The sequence below is a fragment of the Pan troglodytes genome, chromosome 13 (genome assembly GCF_028858775.2).
Source record: "Pan troglodytes isolate AG18354 chromosome 13, NHGRI_mPanTro3-v2.0_pri, whole genome shotgun sequence".
Classification (NCBI taxonomy): Eukaryota; Metazoa; Chordata; class Mammalia; order Primates; family Hominidae; genus Pan; species Pan troglodytes.
Window position 1 is genome coordinate 79,464,109 of NC_072411.2, and position 19,644 is coordinate 79,483,752.

Here is a 19,644-nt window from a genome sequence, read left to right on the forward strand (position 1 = left end):
TATCTTGTGTCAAAAATTCCTATTGTTACTGTGAAAGGCAAAGGGGAGAAGCGTAAGAAGATTGTGATATTCCTGAAAGAGAAAATGGAATTCATGACTACAAAGGCTGAGTACAAGAAAACACTGTTTGGCTGAACAGTATTAATTCACTCTTATTTATTAATAATATTAGATGGTAAGGACAATTTTTGAAATTTTTTATAGAGACTTTCTATTCTGGCAGTGAGGTAGACAGAAATAATTCAGGCTCCTCGCCTTCTATAACCATACAGAAAAGTTGGATAAAATATTAGAAGAAAGAAATATAACAGAGCTGGAAAGAAAGAAAGGGAAATCCCAGGTGCCAGAAACTAATGTGATTATCAGTGAAAATTGATGAGGTGTGGGGTTCTCCTATTTCTGATCCAAAGAACATTGAAAAGGTAGATTTTTATACGGATATGTAGTTGATTGTCTATATTTTGCGGGAGGGCGACTTTGACATTTCAAACCCAGGCATTACATTGTAAGCAATTATTAGAAGCTGTTATAAAATAACAGCTTTTCCCCTATGTTAGGAGAAGAGTCTGAAATTTTTTTCTGAGCAGTCTATCTTCTGAACAGATTTATAATTTATCAGTTTATAAATCTCTAGATTTATCACTTACCACTCTTATTCCTTCTAAGTATGAGTGAATTTAGTCCTCCTGGGTTTAAGCAGCATAAGGCAATACTCTGGAGCCAATTCTAGAGATTTTTTTTTTTCCTTCAGCTTTTAAGTTCTGGGGTACATGTGCAGGATGTGCGGGTTTGTTACATAGCTAAACGTGTGACATGGTGGTTTGCTGCACAGATCAACCCATCCCCTTGGTTATTAGGTTATTAAGCCCACTATCCATTAGCTGTTTTTCCTGATGCTCTCCTTCCTTCTACTGCTCCCCTTGATGGGCCCCAGTGTATGTTGTTCCCCTCCCTGTGTTCATGTGTTCTCATTGTTCAGCTCCCACTTATAAGTGAGAACATGCGGTGTTTGGTTTTCTGTTCCTGTGTTAGTTTGCTGAGGATAATGGCTTCCAGCTCTATCCATGTCCCTGCAAAGGACATGATTGTGTTCCTTTCTGTGGCTGCATAGTATTCCATGGTGTATATGTACCATATTTTCTTTATCCAGTCAATCATTGATGGACATTTGGGTTGATTCCATGTGTTTGCTATTGTGAATTGTGCTGCAATGAACATATGCATGCATGTATCTTTATAATAGAATGATTTTTTTTTTGCCCGTACAACTATTTAATGTCTGTATGCCTCTGAATAGTAATTAGGAGAAAACATATGGAAATGAAAAGTATTTCAAATTTTAAAATCTTGAAACAGAAAGCAATATTTATAATGTATCTATTCCTTTGTGTATTTACCCAGTAAGGGGATTGCTGGGTCAAATGGTATTTCTGCCTCTAGATCTTTGAGGAATCACCACACTGTCTTCCACAATGGTTGAACTAATTTACAGTCCACCAGTGTAAAAGCATTCCTTTATTTCTGCAACCTCGCCGGCATCTGTTGTTTCTGGACTTTTTAATAATTGCCATTCTGACATGAGGTGGTATCTCATTGTGGTTTTGATGTGCGTTTCTCTAATGATGAGTGATGCTGAGCTTTTTTTCATGTTTGTTGGCTGCATGAATGTCTTCTTTTGAGAAGTGTCTGTTCATGTCCTTTGCCCACTTTTTAATGGGGTTGGTTTTTTCTTGTAAATTTGTTTAAGTTCCTTGTAGACTCTGGATATTAGACCTTTGTCAGATGCTCCGATTGCAAAAATTTTCTCCCATTCTGTAGGTTGTCTGTTCACTCTGATGATAGTTTCTTTTGCTGTGCAGAAGCTCTTTAGTTTAATTAGATCTCGTTTGTCAATTTTGGCTTTTGTTGCGATTGCTTTTGGCATTTTTGTCGTGAAATCTTTGCCCATGCCTATGTTCTGAATGGTATTGCCTAGATTTTTTTCTGGGGTTTTTATAGTTTTGGGTTTTACATTTAAGTCTTTAATCCATCTTGAGTTAATTTTTGTGTAAGATGTAAGGAAGGGATATAGTTTCAATTTTCTGCGTATGCCTACCCAGTTCTCCCAGCACCATTTATTAAATAGGGAATCCTGGCCGGGCGCAGTGGCTCACACCCGTAATCCCAGCACTTTGGGAGGCTGAGGCGGGTGGATCACCTGAGGTCAGGAGTTTGAGACCAGCCTGACCAACATGGAGAAACCCTGTCTCTACTAAAAATACAAAAATTAGCAGGGCATGGTGGCGCATGCCTATAATCCCAGCTACTCGTGAGGCTGAGGCAGGAGACTCGCTTGAACCCAGGAGGTGGAGGTTGCGGTGAGCCAAGATCACGCCATTGCACTCCAGCCTGGGCAACAAGAGTGAAACTCTGCCTAGAAAAAAAAAAAAAAAAAAAGGAAATCCTTTCCCCATTGCTTGTTTTTGTCAGGTTTGTTGAAGATCAGATGGTTGTAGGTGTGCAGTCTTATTTCTGGGATCTCTATTCTGTTCCATTGGTCTATGTGTCTGTTTTTGTGCCAGTACCATGATGTTTTGGTTACTGTAGGCTTGTAGTATAGTTGGAACTTGGGTAGTGTGATGCCTCCAGCTTTGTTCTTTTTGTGTAGGATTGTCTTGGCTATACAGGCTCTTTTTTTATTCCATATGAATTTTAAAATAGTTTTTTCTAGTTCTGTGAAGAATGTCAATGATAGTTTAATGGGAATAGCATTGAATCTATAAATTACTTGGGTAGTATGGCCATTTTCACAATATTGATTCTTCCTATCCATGAGCATAGAATGTTTTTCCATTTGTTTGTGTCTTCTCTGAGTTCCGTGAGCAGTGATTTGTAGTTGTCCTTGAAGAGGTCCTTCATTTCCCTTGTTAGATGTATTCATAGGTGTTTTATTCTCTTTGTAGCAATTGTGAATGGGAGTTCATTCATGATTTGGCTCTTTTCTTGCCTGTTGTTGGTGTATAGGAATACTAGTGATTTTTGCACATTGATTTTGTATCCTGAGACTTTGCTGAAGTTGCATATCAGCTTCAGAAGCTTTTGGGCTGAGATGATGGGGTTTTCTAGATACAGGATCATGTCATCTGCAAACAGAAACAGTTTGACTTCCTCTCTTCCTATTTGAATTTTCTTTATTTCTTTCTCTTGCCTGGTTGCCCTGGCCAGAACTTCCAATACTATGTTGAAAGTAGTGGTGAGAGAAAGCATCCTTGTCTTATGCTGGTTTTCGAGGAGAATGCTTCCAGCTTTTGCTCATTCTGGTATAATATTGACTGTGAGTTTGTTATATATGGCTCTTATTATTTTGAAGTATGGTCCTTCAATCCTTACTTTATTGAATTTTTAACATGAAGAGGTGCTGAATTTTATCTAAGGCCTTTTCTGTGTCCATTGAGATAATCATGTGGTTTTTGTCTTTAGTTCTGTTTATGTGATAAATTACATTTATTGATTTGCATATGTTGAACCAACCTTGATTGTGGTGGATAAGCTTTTTGATGTATTGCTGGGTTCAGTTTGCCAGTATTTTATTTAGGATTTTTGCATTGATGTTCATCAGGGATATTGGCTTGAAGTTTTCTTTTTTTGTTGTTGTGTCTCTGCCAGGTTTTGGTATCAAAATGATGCTGATCTCATAAAAGGAGTTAGGTAGCAGTCCCTCCTTTTCAATTTAGTTTCAGTAGAAATGGTACCAGCTCTTCTTTGTACCTCTAGTAGAATTCAGCTGTAAATCTGTCTGGTCCTGGGCTCTTTTTGGTTGGCAGGCTATTACTGTCTCATTTTCAGAACTCATTACTGGTCTATTCAGGGATTCAGGTTCTTCCTGGTTCAATCTTGGGAGGGTGTATATGTCCAGGAACTTATCCACTTTTTTCTAGATTTTCTAGTTCATGTGCATAGAGGTGTTGATAGTATTCTTTGATGATTGTTTGTATTTCTGTAGTGTCAGTGGTGGTATCCCCCTTATCATTTTTGATGGTGTCTGATTCTTCTCTCTTTTCTTCTTTATTAGTCTAGCTAGCAATCTGCCTATTTATTTTTTCAAAAAACCAGCTCCTGGATTCATTGGCTTTTTGAAGGGTTTTTCACATCTCTATCTTCTTCAGTTCTGCTCTGATCTTGGTTATTTCTTGTGTTCTGCTACCTTTGGAGTTTGTTCTTGGTTCTCTAGTTCTTTTAGTTGTCATGTTAGGTTGTTAATTTGAGATCTTTCTAGCTTTTTGATGTGGGCATTCTAGTGCTATAAATTTTCCTCTTAACACTGCTTTAGCTGCACCCCAGAGATTCTGGTACTTTGTTTCTTTGTTCTCATTAGTTTCAAATAACTTCTTGATTTCTGCCTTAATTTCACCCAGGAGTCATTCAGGTTGTTCAGTTTCCATGTAGTTGTGTGGTTTTGGGTGATTTTTTTAGTCTTGATTCTAACTTGATTGTGTTGTGGTCTGAGAGACTGTTATGATTTCAGTTATTTTGCATTTGCTGGGGGGTGTTTTAATTCCGATTACGTGATCAATTTTAGAGTAAGTGTTGTGGCAATGAGAAAAATATATATTTTGTTGTTTTTGGGTGGAGGGTTCTGTAGATGTCTATCAAGTCTGCTTGATCCAAAGCTGAGTTCAGGTTTTGAATATCTTTTAATTTTCTGTCTCAGTGATCTGTCTAATATTGTCAGTGGGATGTTAAAGCCTCTCACTATTATTGTGTGTGAGTATAAGTCTCTTTGTAGGTCTCTAATAATTTGCTTTATGGATCTGGGTGCTCCTCTATTGGGTACATATATATTTAGGATATTTAGCTCTTCTTGTTGAATTGAACCCTTTACCATTATGTAATGCTCTTCTTTGTCTTTTTTGGTCTTTGTTGGTTTAAAGTCTGTTTTGTCAGAAACTAGGATTGCGACACCTGCTTTTTTCTGTTTTGCATTTGCTTGGTAAATTTTCCTCCATCCCTTTCTTTTGAGTTCATGTGTGTCTTTGCATTTTACATGGGTCTCTTGACAGCATGCTAATGGGTCTTGACTCTTCACCCACCTTGCAATTCTGTGTCTTTTAATTCGGGCATTTAGCCCATTTACATTTAAGGTTTTTATTATGTGTGAATTTGATCCTGTCATCATGATGCTAGCTAGTTATTTTGCATACTTGTTTATGTGGTTGCTTCATAGTGTCACTGGTCTGTGTACTTCATTGTGTTTTTATAGTGGCTGGTAACCGTTTTTCTTTTTCATATTTAGTGCTTTCTTCAGGAGCTCTTGCAAGGCAGGCCTGGTGGTGATGAATTCCTTCAGCGTTTGCTTGTCTGGAAAGGATCTTCTTCTTCGCTTATGAAGCTTAGTTTGGCTGGATGTGAAATTCTAGGTTGAAAATTCTTTTCTTTAAGAATGTTGAATATTGGCCCCCAATCTCTTCTGGCCTGTAGGGTTTTTGCTGAGAGGTCTGCTGTTAGTCTGATGGGTTTCCCTTTGTAGGTGACCTGGCCTTTCTCTCTGGCTACCCATAACATTTTTTCTCTCTTTTCAACCTTTGAGAATCTGATGATTATGTGTCTTGGGGTTGATCTCATGGAGTATCTTACTGGGGTTCTCTGGACTTCCTGCATTTGAATGTTGGCCTGTCTTGCTGGTTGGGGAAGTTCTCCTGGATTATATTCTGAAGTATGTTTTCCAACTTGGTTCCATTCTCTCCATCTCTTTCGGGTACCCCAATCAGTCATGGGTTCAGTCTTTTTTACATAGTCCCACATTTCTCAGAGGTTTTGTTCATTTCTTTTCATTCTTTTTTCTCTATTCTTGTCTGCCTTGAAGACTATAGTCTTCAAGCTTTGAGATTCTTTCCTCCACTTGGTCTATTCTGCTATTGATACTTGTGATTGCATTGTGAATTTCTTGTGTTGTGTTTTTCAGCTGCATCAGATTAGTTATGCTCCTCACTAAACTGGCTCTTCTGGTTTTCAGCTCCTGTATTGTTTTATCATGATTCTTAGCTTTTTTGCATTGGGTTAGAGCATGTTCCTTTAGCTCAGCGAAGTTCGTTGTTACCCACCATCTGAAGCCTACTTCTTTGATTTCAACCATCTCAGCCTTAGCCCAGTTCTCTGCCCTTGCTGGAGAGGTATTGTGGTCATTTGGAGGAGAAGAGGCACTCTGGCTTTTTGAGTTTTCAGTATTTTTGCATTGATTCTTTCTCATCTTTGTGGGATTATCTAGCTTCAATTTTTTGAGGTTGCTGACCTTTGAGTGGGATTTTTGTGTGGTCTTTTTTTTGATGCTGTTGTTGTTGCTTTCTGTTTGTTTGTTTTTCTTTTAACAGGCCACTTTTTCGTAGGGCTGCTGTGGTTTGTTTGGGGATTGCTCGTGACCCTATTTGCCTCATTTTTCCCAGACCTGGAGGTATCACCAGTGGAGGCTGTGAAACAGCAAAGATGGCAGCCTGCTTTTTCCTCTGGGAGCTCCGTCCCAGGGTGGGTAGTGACCTGTTGCTGGCCTGGATGCTCCCATAGGGTGTCTGGAGACCCCTGTTGGGAGCTCTGACACAGTCAGGAGGAACAGGATGGCTGGGTTTTGGTGGAGCAGCTGTGCCATGTTGGGGATAACCCTTTCATGTCCAGACTGCCTGGACTCTTCAGAGCCAGCAGGCTGGAAAGGCTGAGTCAACTGAACTGCAGAGACATCGGCTGTCTCTCCCCCAAGGGGCTCTGTCCCAGGGAGAGATCAGAGTTCTGTCTGTGTCACCCTGTCTGGAGTTGCTGAAATTCCCACAGGGAGTCCCCACCCAATGAGGAGCAATGGATTGGGGTCCCACTTAAAAAAAGCAGTCTGGCCACAATCTGGCATAGCAGCTGTGTTGCATTGTGTGGGATTCCTTCTCATTCAGACCACCTGGACTGCCTGGAGCTGGCAGGCTAGAACAGCTGAGTCAACCTAACCACAGAAATGGTGGTTGCTCCTCCTTCAGGGAACTCATCCATCTCAGGCAGTCTCCAGATTGTTGCACTGGCTGGCTGGAATCCCAAGCCAGTGGGTCTTAACTTGTGAGGTGCTGTGGAAGTGTGGCCTGCAGAACAATGTTGCTTGGATCCCTGGATTCAGTCCCCCTCCTAGGGGAGTGAGCAGATGGATCTTCCACCTTGCTGGGATTCCTAGGGTGGAGTCTGTAAAACTCCTGGGTTACTGTGCGAGCCTGAGTGACTGTTCTTTTGAGACTGCACAGCTCTGTGTATTGAACCCAAGGCCCTGGTGGTGTGGGGTCATGAGGGGATCTCCTGATCCACAGGTTACAAATATGGAGTGGGAGAAGTGTGGTTTCCCTGGTGGGGTTGCACAATCTCTCACTGCTCTGCTTGGCTGGGGGTGGGGGTTCTTTTGGCTCCATGCTTCTCCCACTTGGATCATCACCCCACCCTCCTTTTCTTTGTTCTCCATGGGTCCAGCTGTCTGCCTAGTCAGTCCTGATGTGAGAACGTGGATATTTTAGTTGAAGGTGCTGAATTCAGTTGCTGTTTTCATTCTTCTCCATGACAGCTGTGGATCACAGCTGCTTCTAATCAGCCATCTCAGTCCCTATAGATTTCTATAAACTAAAATTTTTGAAAAATGTCATTATTTTTGACTTTATGGGTATTATACATTAGTTTGGTACTTAGAAATCACAAGTTAGTATATAAATGAAAAATTTGAGTTTGTTAGACTTTGTCTTTTTGATGGCATAATTTTTAATTGAAGCTTTATCTGATTATAAAAAGGCTGTTAAATTGCTTAGCAATTGTGGAACTCACCCTGAGGCTAGACGATTGTATATACTTAACGGGGGAACCCACCCCCAGTATTTCAACATAGGTTCTATTTTCCCTAAGTGTTGGCTGGTCTGAGAAATAAACAGAAAGAGTACAAAGAGAGGAATTTTACAGCTGGGCCGCCGGGGGTGATACCACATTATCGGTAGGTCCATAATGCCCCCCGAGCTACAAAACCAGCAAGTTTTTATTAGGGATTTCAAAAGGGGATGGGGTGTACAAACAGGGAGTAGGTCACAAAGATCACATGCTTCAAAGGGCAATAAAGATCACAAGGCAAAGGGCAAAGTAAAGATCACAAGGCAAAGGGCAAAATTAGAATGACTGATGAGGGTCTGTGTTCGGCTGTGCACGTATTGTCTTGATAAACATCTTAAACAACAGAAAACAGGGTTCGAGAGCAGAGAACTGGTCTGACCTCAAATTTACCAGAGCGGGATCTTTTCCCCACCCTAATAAGCCAGAGGGTAATGCAGGAGAACAGGGCGTAATTTCAGTCCTTATCTCAACCGCATGAGACAGACACTTCCAGAGCAGCTGTTTATAGACGTCCCCCCAGGAATGCATTCCCTCCCCAGGGTATTAATTATTAATATTCCTTGCTGGGAAAAGAATTCAGTGATATCTCTCCTACTTTCACGTCCGTTTATAGGCTCTCTGCAAGAAGAAAAATATGGCTCTATTCTGCCTGACCCCGCAGGCAGTCAGACCTTTGGTTGTGTTCCCTTGTTCCTTAAAATCGCTGTTATTCTGTTCATTTTCAAGGTGCACTGATTTCGTATTGTTCAAACACACATGTTTTACAGTCAATTTGTACAATAGTGGTCCTGAGGTGACCTACATTCTCAGCTTATGAAGATAACAGGATTAAGAGATTAAAGACAGGCATAAGAAATTATAAGAGTATTAATTTTGGGAACTGATAAATGACCATGAAATCTTCATAATTTGTGTTCCTCTGCCATGGCTCCAGCCGGTCCCTCTGTTCGGGGTCCCTGACTTCCCGCAACATATACTAATATTTTTGCTGCTTCTTATGTGCTGCCCCAGAGTGAGAGTCACTTTGCTTTTAGTCATTGTCAGTCCTGATGTGCACTTCCCTCTTGGATAATTTTTGTCCACAGAATTTTTTCTTTCCATGTAGAATGATTTCATTGGCCTTGAAAACTTGTTCTGGTTCTGTATCTTCTATAGTATAGTCTATTTCAGCCCTATGGGAAAGTGATAAATTGATCTCACCTTATATTTTACAACAAAAGCCATTTAATATTCTCAAACTAATCTTCAGTCATGGAAAAGAAGAAGATCCATTCAGTAGTCACTGTAATTCAACAATTGGTGTAAGTGCTTAACTTTCCCTTTATCACATCTCTGGTTAAAGTTTCATGTTCTCTGCCCATGTGTTCATCTCACAAATTAAATGTTGCTGTAGCTTTGACTAAGCTAGGTTGCAAGTTTCTTAAAAACAGGAGTCATAATACCAATTCCATGTATTCTGCAATGCTAAGTACAGTCTTCTGAGTGTTAAATAAATATTGTGCATTCAGATATAGAGATATAAAGACTTTATTTTAGTGATAGAAGGTAGTTTTAAATTTTATACATGATAGTAACACTAACTCTGTATCTGTAGTTTCAAGTATCTTGAAGGTGGTCACCTTTTTATTTTATGGGAATACCTGAGACTGGGTAATTAATAAAGAATAGAGGTTTATTTGGCTCATGGTTCTGTAGGCTGTGCAAGAAACATGGCATCAGGGTCTGCTTCTGGTGAGGACCTCAAGCTGCTTCCAGTCCTGCAGAAGGGGAAGGGGAGCTGGTATGTGCTGAGATCACATGGTGAAACTGAAAGCAAGAGAGAGATGGTAGGGAGGTGCCAGGCTCTTTTTAAACAACCAGCTCTTGTGGGAACTAACAACTCACTCACACTTCTCTCCCTTCCCCCAGGGCATTAATCTATTCATAAAGATATACATCCATGACCCAACCACCTCCCACTAGGGGATCAAATTTCAACATGAGGTCTGGAGGGTTTGGTGTCCAAACTACAGGACTCCTTTAAGAGAGTGAAAGGATAAATCACAGAGTAAGAGAAAATGTCTAATATGTGTATCTTTCATTTTATAAATATATAAAGATTTCTTACATGTAATTGAGAAAACAATAACCCAGGAGGAAAATGAGCAAAAGACTTGAACTGGCTTTCAAAATGGAGGATATCCAAATGGACAATAGTTATAGGAATAGATGCTCAATTTCATAAGTACTCAGTAAAATTCAAATTAAAATTGTAATGAGATGCCAATGGAATGTCTCAGATTCAATTATAGAATTTCTATTGTGTTCTTTTTTATAGTTTTTTATTTCTCTGCTAAGATTTTTTTTCTAATATTCACCGGGAGTACATTTTCCATTTTGTCCATTGGCGTAGCAACAATAGCTGCTTTAAAACCCTTGTGTGCTACTTCCAGTATCTTGGGTCATTTTGGGGTCAGTCATCATTAATTGTCCTTTTTCTTGAATATGAGTCATACTTTCCAGTTTGTTCTTGTCTAGTAATATTGGAGTGTGTTTTGGACATTGTCCATGATATGATGTAGGAGCTGTGGATTCTGTTATATTCCTCTGAAGAGACCTTTAAAAGACTTTTTTTTTTTAAATCAAGCGATTAACTTGACTGATCTGAAACTCTAAATTCTGTCTCCCTGTGGTGAGCAGCTGAATTGCCTGTCCAGTTTTTTTTAAGCTTAACTGGGCTGCCTAGAAGATTCCAGTATGTATTCTATACATGCTATTCAGAGTCAGCCAGACATTTGGAGAGAGCTGATAGATAGGTTCCTCTCTTACTTGCTTCTTTCTGTGATTTCTCGGTATGCTTTCAGATGCAGCATTCACCCCAAACACTGTGCTCTGGTTCTTTAAGCCAGGAAGACTGTACATTTTCAGCATTTTTATTACCTTTTGAGGCACCAGCTGGGGCCTGCCATAAGGCTAAAACTTATGGAAAAAACAAAACCAAACTGGAAACTTATGAACTTATGTAGTATTTTTTCCTTTTTTCAAGTGTAGCACACCCTTCTCCCCTATTTTTGACTGCTTTTGGTCTGTCTATACTGCCTTTAGATAGCTGGGTTTTGTTTGTTTTGTTTTCGTTCAGAGTTTATAGTTACATGTGAAAGTGTTGGTTTGATAGTAGCTGCTTGACCATCACTGGAAGCAGAATTTAAGCTTTAAATTTAAATGAAGATACTTTGCTCTAATATTTTTACTTTCTTTGTACCTTAGGTACCCTCTTAGTGGCATGGGTTTACCAACATTTAAAGAATGGATCCAAAATACCCTTGGAGTAAATGTGGAGCATAAAACTACCTCTAAAGTAAGCAAACAAAAATTATTACTAACTCATTTAACTGTGTTTTTAAAACCCAAATTAATTTGATTTATCTTTGTAATTCATTATATTGGATTTACTGCAACTGTCATGTTTTTTGTTATAAAGCCTATTAATTATATTGGCCTTGTTAGACTGTTAGCGGCAGTTATTCAGTGTCACAGATATAGACCTTAGTCTCAGAATTTATCTGAGATTTATCTGGCAAACTTTTTATCCTTTCTGAGCCTTGGTTATTTTTAGAATTGGGAGTAATAACTATTTGTTCTGCCTATCACAGGGTAGTAGTGAAGTGCAGATTATTTACTTCCTTAAAGAGTGCTTTGTTACACAAATGTAAGTTGCTATGATGTTTAGATTATTTAATAGACTGACTGTAATCTAGGATTAATAGAGAATAATTTAAAATAAAAATGTAAAATCACATTTAATATTAGGATATTTAGAATATTTGAAGAATTATAAAAAGTAAAAATTTGATTAAGATATGAGTGATTGAGGATTTTAGTTTGTTCATGTAGTTTCACTTTTCTGAAAGTGGGATTAGGAAACTTTAAACTGTAGGTATATATATATATAATATGAAACTAATGAAATATTTAGCATTTCTTTTTATTATTTTTGTTGTGTTTTTATTATTGTTGCATTTCTTTTTATTATTTTTGATGTGTTTTTATTATTATTTTGCTGTAGCATAGTATTCTGTATGTCTCTCTAACTGGATATAAGTTCCATAAGTACAGGGCTATGTCTTATACAATATTCTCCGCTGTATCCAACTTGTTATTAAGTGGTATAGGTATTTGGTGAGTACTTGTTGGGTTTATTTAAAAGTCCACAGTTATTTTACTCTAGTTATTAAGTTAGGCTGAACAACTAATTCTACCCCTCCCAAGCCATCTTTTAACTTTTCCTAGACGTCTCTTATCTCTTAAATTCTCTCTCTCTTTTGATCTCTTGACTATTTGCAATTACTTGTTTTTGACATTGATACAATCCACATACTATAGTTAGAAATTTCACCAGGTTTTGAGCCCTTTTCAATTCTTAATGACTTAAAATATTAATATATTTTGTTGGAGTTCTTTTAGTATTTCCTTCTCCTATGGGATAAATTTCACAGGGTCAAAATTTTTTTTTCTGTTTAACTCACTGTTGTATCAAGACCTTGAAGAGTGGCTAGCTTATAGCAGCCACTCAGTAAGTATTTATTATGCAGTATCTTAATAAGAGATTAAGATAATATGCAAGTATCATATTTGTTCTTTGCATATTCTTATATACTTTCTTTTTTCCAAATACTGTATGATAGCTTCCTCAATCCCCCGTAGCAGATTTTACTTGGCCAGCCGTTTATAGACTTCTTCCTATATTCTAGCCATGCTATTAGGTGCTTTTCACAAAAATTATCACATTTAACCTGCCTTCCTTATAGTAGCACTATGGTGATAATATCATTTAACAGATGAAGAAGCCAAGGCTCACAAAAGTTGGGTGACATGCCCAATGTCTCATAGTTTTAACTTTGAAGTTGAAGATTAGATTTCAAGTTACCTGTTAGGTGAAATTGAATATCAAGTTTATAATTATGTTGTGAGTTTTAAAGCAGCTCTATAAAAATGGATTTATTACTTATTTTGAGGCTTTCTGTTGATCACTTTAAAATGGCAATTGAAGAATAAGAAATGCTGAATTTTTTTTTTTTTTTTTTTTTCGACAGAGTCTCGCTCTGTCTCCCAGAGCTCTGTCACTCTGGAGTGCCGTGGTACAATCTCGGCTCACTGCAAGCTCTGCCTCCCGGGTTCATGCCATTCTCCTGCCTCAGCCTCCCAAGTAGCTGGGACTACAGGCACCCGCCACCACGCCCGGCTAATTTTTATATTTTTAGTAGAGGTGAGGTTTCACCATGTTAGCCAGGATGGTCTCAATCTCCTGACCTTGTGATCTGCCCTTCTTGGCCTCCGAAAGTGCTGGGATTACAGGCGTGAGCCACCGCACCCGGCCAGAAATGCTAAATTTTATCGATAGGTATAAGTGTAGATAGTGCAAAAGTCAAGTAGCTTTCTTCCAGTCTCCTTAATCTGAAATGGAAGATTTAATACTTTGCTATCTTCCCTGTTGATTACAATCTTTAGAAATTTGTAATTTGTTACTCTCATAAAGCTGATTTCTGTATATGTTGTGTTGTATTTTCCTATGCTTCAGCCTTACTTTGAATGTTTTAAAAAAAGTCTACGTTTTATAGTCATTCTCTCTAACTTAAGTACCCAAAATTCGTTGTCTAAAAATAAGTCAAAGAAATCAATTTTATTTTCTAGGCATCCTTAAATCCTAGTGATACACCTCCTTCTGTTGTAAATGAAGATTTTCTTCATGACCTTAAAGAAACTAATATTTCATATTCACAAGAGGCAGATGATCGAGTATTTAGAGCTCATGGTAAGTTACTTTATATTAGCCCTATTTATTTTTAACAAAAAAATTCTATATTTTAAGCTGTTTTTGTGTTTTTCTTTTTTTAACCACAAAACAGGTCATTGTCTTCATGAGATATTTTTGCTCAGGGAAGGAATGTTTGAGCGAATTCCTGATATAGTTTTATGGCCAAGTAAGTTTTCCCCTCCTTGTATCATTAATTTAGTATTGCTAAATTTTAGGTAAATTTAACATTGGAAATACGTACTTTTTGGCATATGAGTTGTAAAAAATATAAATTGCTGTATTTTTAAGAGAGTTTACATAACAGTCTTGAAGCTCTTTCTTGACTTGGTTGTTCTGAACTATTGGTTTTAACAATTCATTTTGTTGCTGATAATTAAATCATCATTTTAAATGTAAATAATCATATTTGAGATGTCAGTGGAAAAACATATTTTTGGATAATTTGGAAGCTTCATGAAATTCGTGTCAGTAATACATTCAGATATATAGAATTATTAATATAATTGAGTACTGCAAACTAATATTAGTAATAATTTGTTGATATCAGCTTGTGAGCTTTAAAAAGCCTGGTCAAACAAGTTTTATGTATTATGTTTATGCATGCTATGTTTAAAATGAATAATTAAATTTTGAGTAATTATTAGGATTTGGCTGGGACAGGGGATGGATGAGCTTTCTGTTGTAATTTTGCTCTTAGTGAGTAGTAGGTACTATATTTATAAATCTGAAGTTTTTACCCATCTCTTTTAGCAGGTAATTTAAAGCAAGATGGGTATATTGTTCCTTGCTGTCCATTATTGCATTTTTTAAAGAGTTCGATTGATCTTCTGATTCATTTTCTCTTCAGATCTTCCTTTTCAGAGTGTATATTTTATTTTTTAATAAATTGGCTCATTCACGGACTCTCAGTTCTTAAATGAGATCCTTCTACTTTGGAGGGACTGAGAGAAAAATTATACTTTAATGTGGGGGCAAGAGGCAGGTGAGATACACAGAAGGAAAATCCAAGAGCATATGTAGCAGAGATGAAGTTACTTTCCTGATACTTGTATATTAGTCTATGCATTTGGAATATTTATGAAATGTCTTTCATCTCTATTAGTTTAGTATAGAAATTTTAACTGTTCCTGAGGAAAAGATATTCTCCAATAGAAGAAATATTTTTGTTTTGCTTCCTTGCTTTTTAGTAGCTTTAGGTTACTTCTCTACCAAGATTTGGAGAAGGTTTATTCCATTTATTACTGGAAAACATGAAAGCAAAATTTATCAATTTTCACTTCCCACAAGAAACCTAATAGGCCATCCTTTGATGTATCTTAATAAGAACTTTCAAGTGTACCTTCTAGGCATTTTCTTCTTGTCTTTCAATATTAAAATACTTAGAGAATTGGGCTTGGCAGTGCATGCCTGTAGTCCCCGTTACTCAGAATGATGATGCAGGAGGATTACTTGCCTGAAGTTCGAGTCTAGCCTGGACTAGTGAGTCCCTCATCTCTTAAAAAACAAAAACAAAAACAAAAACAGAATAATATAGTGGAAGTATATTTTGCTTTAAGAAATCCAAATATTCTCAAAAACCCAGATGTAGTAAACAATATTTCACAAAAGTTTCTTTGCTTTGTAAAATCCCTCCCATTTTATTGGTTCCCTTGCACCTTTGCTCTTCCACTTTTTTTCATCCCAGTTTCCAAATCAGTTCCTTCTCAGTGTATATCCAGGTTTTTGTGAAGCCATAAGGGTTTTCATGCCGCATGTTTCTTGCCCCTTAAGCCTCCCATACACCCTTGGGAGATTAATTCAATAATCCTTTTGCCAACTTCTTCCATACTTGAAGAATCTGTATGAATGGTGTATTCCTGGCTTAATCAAGTTTATAATTTTATTCTGTTCAATATCCTAGTATAATGACTTCTTTGGAAATAGTTTCCCGACAAGTTATTAAGTCACTGAGGTCTTTATTTAATTTTAATGTGAATTTCCTACTGGCGATGAAGTCCAAGTTTTTCTTTGCAGGAGGCCTAGTTTTGAGACAATGAAGAAATTTGAGGCAATGTGGTATTCCATAGAGTGGATGTGGCTGTCTCATTCTTGCAATACACACACACACACACACACACACACACACACACACACACACACACACACACAAAACTGGAAATCTGTTGTAGTTGTCTTTAAGTCTGGCTTTGATCTGAATCGGAATTCTATGTGTTGCTTAATAGGATGCTTAGGGCTTAAGAGTAAGGACAATTACTTCACTTATTAAATTTAGTGTTTATGCATTATTTTCAGTGGCTTAAACACCAGAACTTTAGAACTGTGAAAATACAGGCTAGGTACTTGAGGATAAGCAGTGAATAAAACAAAAATCCGTGCTCTCAAGTGCCATACAATTTACTGAGGGGAAACAGATAATCCACAAGTAAATATGTAACATATTGGGTAGTGTTAAGTGCTGTAAAGAAAAGAAAAGCATGTAAGAGGGTAGTGCGAACAAGGATGTGTAGTGGAATGGGGGTGCAGTTTCAGATAACATGGTTAAGGAAGGCTTTTGATTAGGTGACATTCCTAGAAGATAATTTTGCCTTGTTGAAGATTTTTTAATAGACATCTTTGGGTGTTTTGTGAATTATTAATTAATGAGTATTCTATTTAGTAAATTTACCACAGATAGCAAGCTTTATAAGTTTAATCCAAAAGCTTGAAAATAGATATTTATTAAAAATCGGAATGAAACAAATGGCATGTTTTCTTAGCTTTACACAAACCTTAGAAAAGATAATTGCAACTTTTATGGAACTATTTTTGCTTTCATAAATGGATATTCATTTGCTTTCCTCAGCATTCTTATTTCCTACTAAGTCCTTAGGCTCTTAGCAACTAATACTGGAGTTTTGCATAGTTTTCTTGCCTCAAGTCTCGCTCCTCCATGCCATCTCTTATTATATCAGGAGATTGACTTTTCTAAAACAATCTCTTTGCAATCTTGTTCCCCTCCTTAAGAACCTCCACTAATGTCCTATTGCCAGTCAAGTTGAGTCTTAGCACCTCTTGCTTGGCATTTAAAATCTTCCAGTCAGGTTTTTGTTACTTATATAACTTTTACAAGCATGAAGAGAACCCTTTAGTTCTGTACAAAGGAAAGGAATTATGTGCAGTGTATTTTGTGCAATATTGTAAACATTTGTTTAAACAAATCATCAATGGTGCTAAAATTAGTAGGTGAAAGTATGATGAGACTCATGATATTTTACATAGTCTAAGATATGTAAATACTGTGTCACTAGGTTTTCCCACTATAAGGATACTGTGTTTCTTGTTGAAATTAATAGGTATTTAAATAATAGGTATTTGAACAATTAATACCTATTAATTTTGACAAGAAACACAGTATCCTTACAGTGGGGAAACCTAGTAACACGGCCTAACCAAATGCTGTATTAATAAGTTAACATTACTGGAAATGAGACATGTTAATATCATGTGCCTCTAGATGTAATGCACTGACAAAGATGCAACATCACTTCTGTGGAATTACTCCCAAAATATATAACCTGAACTTAATCATGAGGAAACATCTACAAACCCAAATTGAGGGGCATTCTATGAAATAACTGACCATTGTTCTTCAAAACTGTCATGGTCATGAAAGTTAAAGATACTCTAAGGAAATGCCTATTTTTAAAGAAGACACAAGGCAACTAAATGCAGGGTGTGATCCTGGAGTTGATTCTGGTCCAGAAAAGAGGACATTAGTAGGACAATTGGAAGTATTTGAATAAGGTCTGTAGATTAGTTTATTGTATCAGTGTTGATTGCTTGGTTTTGAAATTGGACTGTAGCTACGTAAGATGTTAGTATTTGGGGATGTGAGATGAAGGAAAATTTTCGTACTATCTTTGTAACTTTTTGGTAAGTCAAATTATTTTAAAATGAAAAGTTAAAAAGGTAAAGTGTTTTAGTACTCAATTAATTCATTGTGTTAATGAGCGAATGAATGAAGGAAAAGTTTAGATAAAGAATTTCATAGATTCTTATTTGCCAAGGTTATCAGATTTTATTTATGCCTCTGTAATTAATTTATTTTCCCTTTTTTCAACAGCATGCCATGATGATGTAGTTAAGATTGTGAATCTAGCTTGCAAATATAATCTTTGTATCATACCAATTGGTGGTAGGTATTGTGCCTTTTAAATTTTAATATGTAAATTTGTTCTATTTAAAATATTTGTATTTTAAATATTTGCATCACCCTACTGAAAACGAACATTATTGTAATTGTGATGTGGTTATTCTCAAAAATTGGTCAATGATGCTCATTTTTGTTCTAAGTAGGATTCCTTAAACTGTTTGAGACATGGTATACCTTAGTTCATGGCGTTTTCCTCTATGGGCCCTAGTTGAAGCTGTAATTTAATGCCTGAATAACAAAATGTTTCTGCTTTAGTAATTACTTTTTAACCTGTATATTTATGGAGAGAATTTTCTTTTTCAAAAGCTAAATATAAATATGTCCTATATAAACCTTTGAGATTAGCATAGGAATGGTAATAAGACTCCCAACAATTCTAGAAGCTCCATATTCCCTCTTCAGCTGATGCTTTCTGTTGAATTTATGCAAAAAAGGCACTAAAATGCCATTTATTATGAAATATTTTTCTAATTCCAAATGACTGTGACAAGCAAACAGTTGGTTACTGATCACAGGCATCATGTTCTTAACCAACAGTTCATGAACTCACTTTGTAAAATTACGCTGAACCTTACAAATTAACACCCCCTGTACTTCTTGTGGAAGGTGACTTTCACATGTTTTCTTTCATGCAGAACTTATGGAAGTATCAGTCAATAATTTATTCGATATATGGTGATTTAGATCTGGTGAAGAACAGAGAACATTGTATTGTTCTTTAATGGTATCAAGAAGGCATTTTTCCTTTGACAGTAAATGTTAAGACAACAGTGTGTTTAAATACTTCTATGTATTATTCTATATTAAAATCACTTTTTCACCAAAGAACATATAAATTTGTTTTTAAATACCTCATAATCTAGACATTTTAAACTTGTTTCTATTCTAATTTATTAAAGCTTTTTTGTATAAGAATATAAGATTATTTTAAATGATAAATGAATCTCATAATTGTGGTAAAAAGGAAGTAATGATGTCTCTAGTTGTATAGGATGGGTCTTTTTTTCTTTTAAGCTACCTCTCCACGGTAATTATCTGCTTAGAACTTTTCTAATCATGTTTTTGGAGTTCCACAAATTGCTAGGGGCTTCACTTGAGTGTGGCATTTCCAGGGGATGGAACCATAGCCCATTGCTTTCAGTTCCGTAATATTGCTTCATTTTGGCACTCAGCATAAAATAAAGGTGAGTTTGCTTTTAGTGTGTTAGCATTTGCAAGTTGTATTTTGCAAAGTATTAATAGGTATCACTTTTCTAGTGGCCCTATCTGTATACTTGATATGAGGGATTTGCCATAGAAATATAGCTAAAAACAGAATATTTAAACATAAAAGTTGTTGTTTCCTATTTTGGCAGGAGGAACAAGTGTTTCATATGGCCTGATGTGTCCTGCAGATGAGACAAGAACAATTATTTCTTTGGACACTTCACAAATGGTATTTAATAATTTGAGATATATTTAAAACATTTTCTTTATTGGCTCCACCTTAATTGTCATTAAAAAAGAATCTAGCCACTGGGCGCTGTGGCTCACGCTTGTAATCCCAGCACTTGGGGAGGCTGAGGTGGGTGGATCACTTGAGGTTGGGAGTTCGAGACCAGCCAGGCCAACATAGCAAAACCTCATCTCTACTAAAAATACAAAAATTAACCGAGTGTGGTGGTGTGTGCCTGTAATCCCAGCTACTTGGGAGGCTGAGACATAAGACTCGCTTGAACCCAGGAGGCGGAGGTTGCAGTGAGCCTAGATCACACCACTGCACTCCAGCCTGGGTGACAAGAAAAAAAAA

General features: G+C 36.9%; 1 protein-coding gene across 3 annotated transcripts in view; it reads left to right on the top strand.

The window, feature by feature from the left end:
* The window catches only part of AGPS (alkylglycerone phosphate synthase), a 146,887-nt gene that overhangs the window by 30,585 nt on the left and 96,658 nt on the right, over nt 1-19,644 (top strand). For all 3 annotated transcript variants that reach the window (XM_001154263.8, XM_016950090.4, XM_001154159.7), the window contains 5 exons: nt 11,116-11,206; nt 13,540-13,660; nt 13,755-13,829; nt 17,766-17,837; nt 19,211-19,290. In XM_001154263.8, the coding sequence (XP_001154263.6) occupies nt 11,116-11,206; nt 13,540-13,660; nt 13,755-13,829; nt 17,766-17,837; nt 19,211-19,290 (439 nt within the window). The remainder of the gene's footprint in view (nt 1-11,115; nt 11,207-13,539; nt 13,661-13,754; nt 13,830-17,765; nt 17,838-19,210; nt 19,291-19,644) is intronic.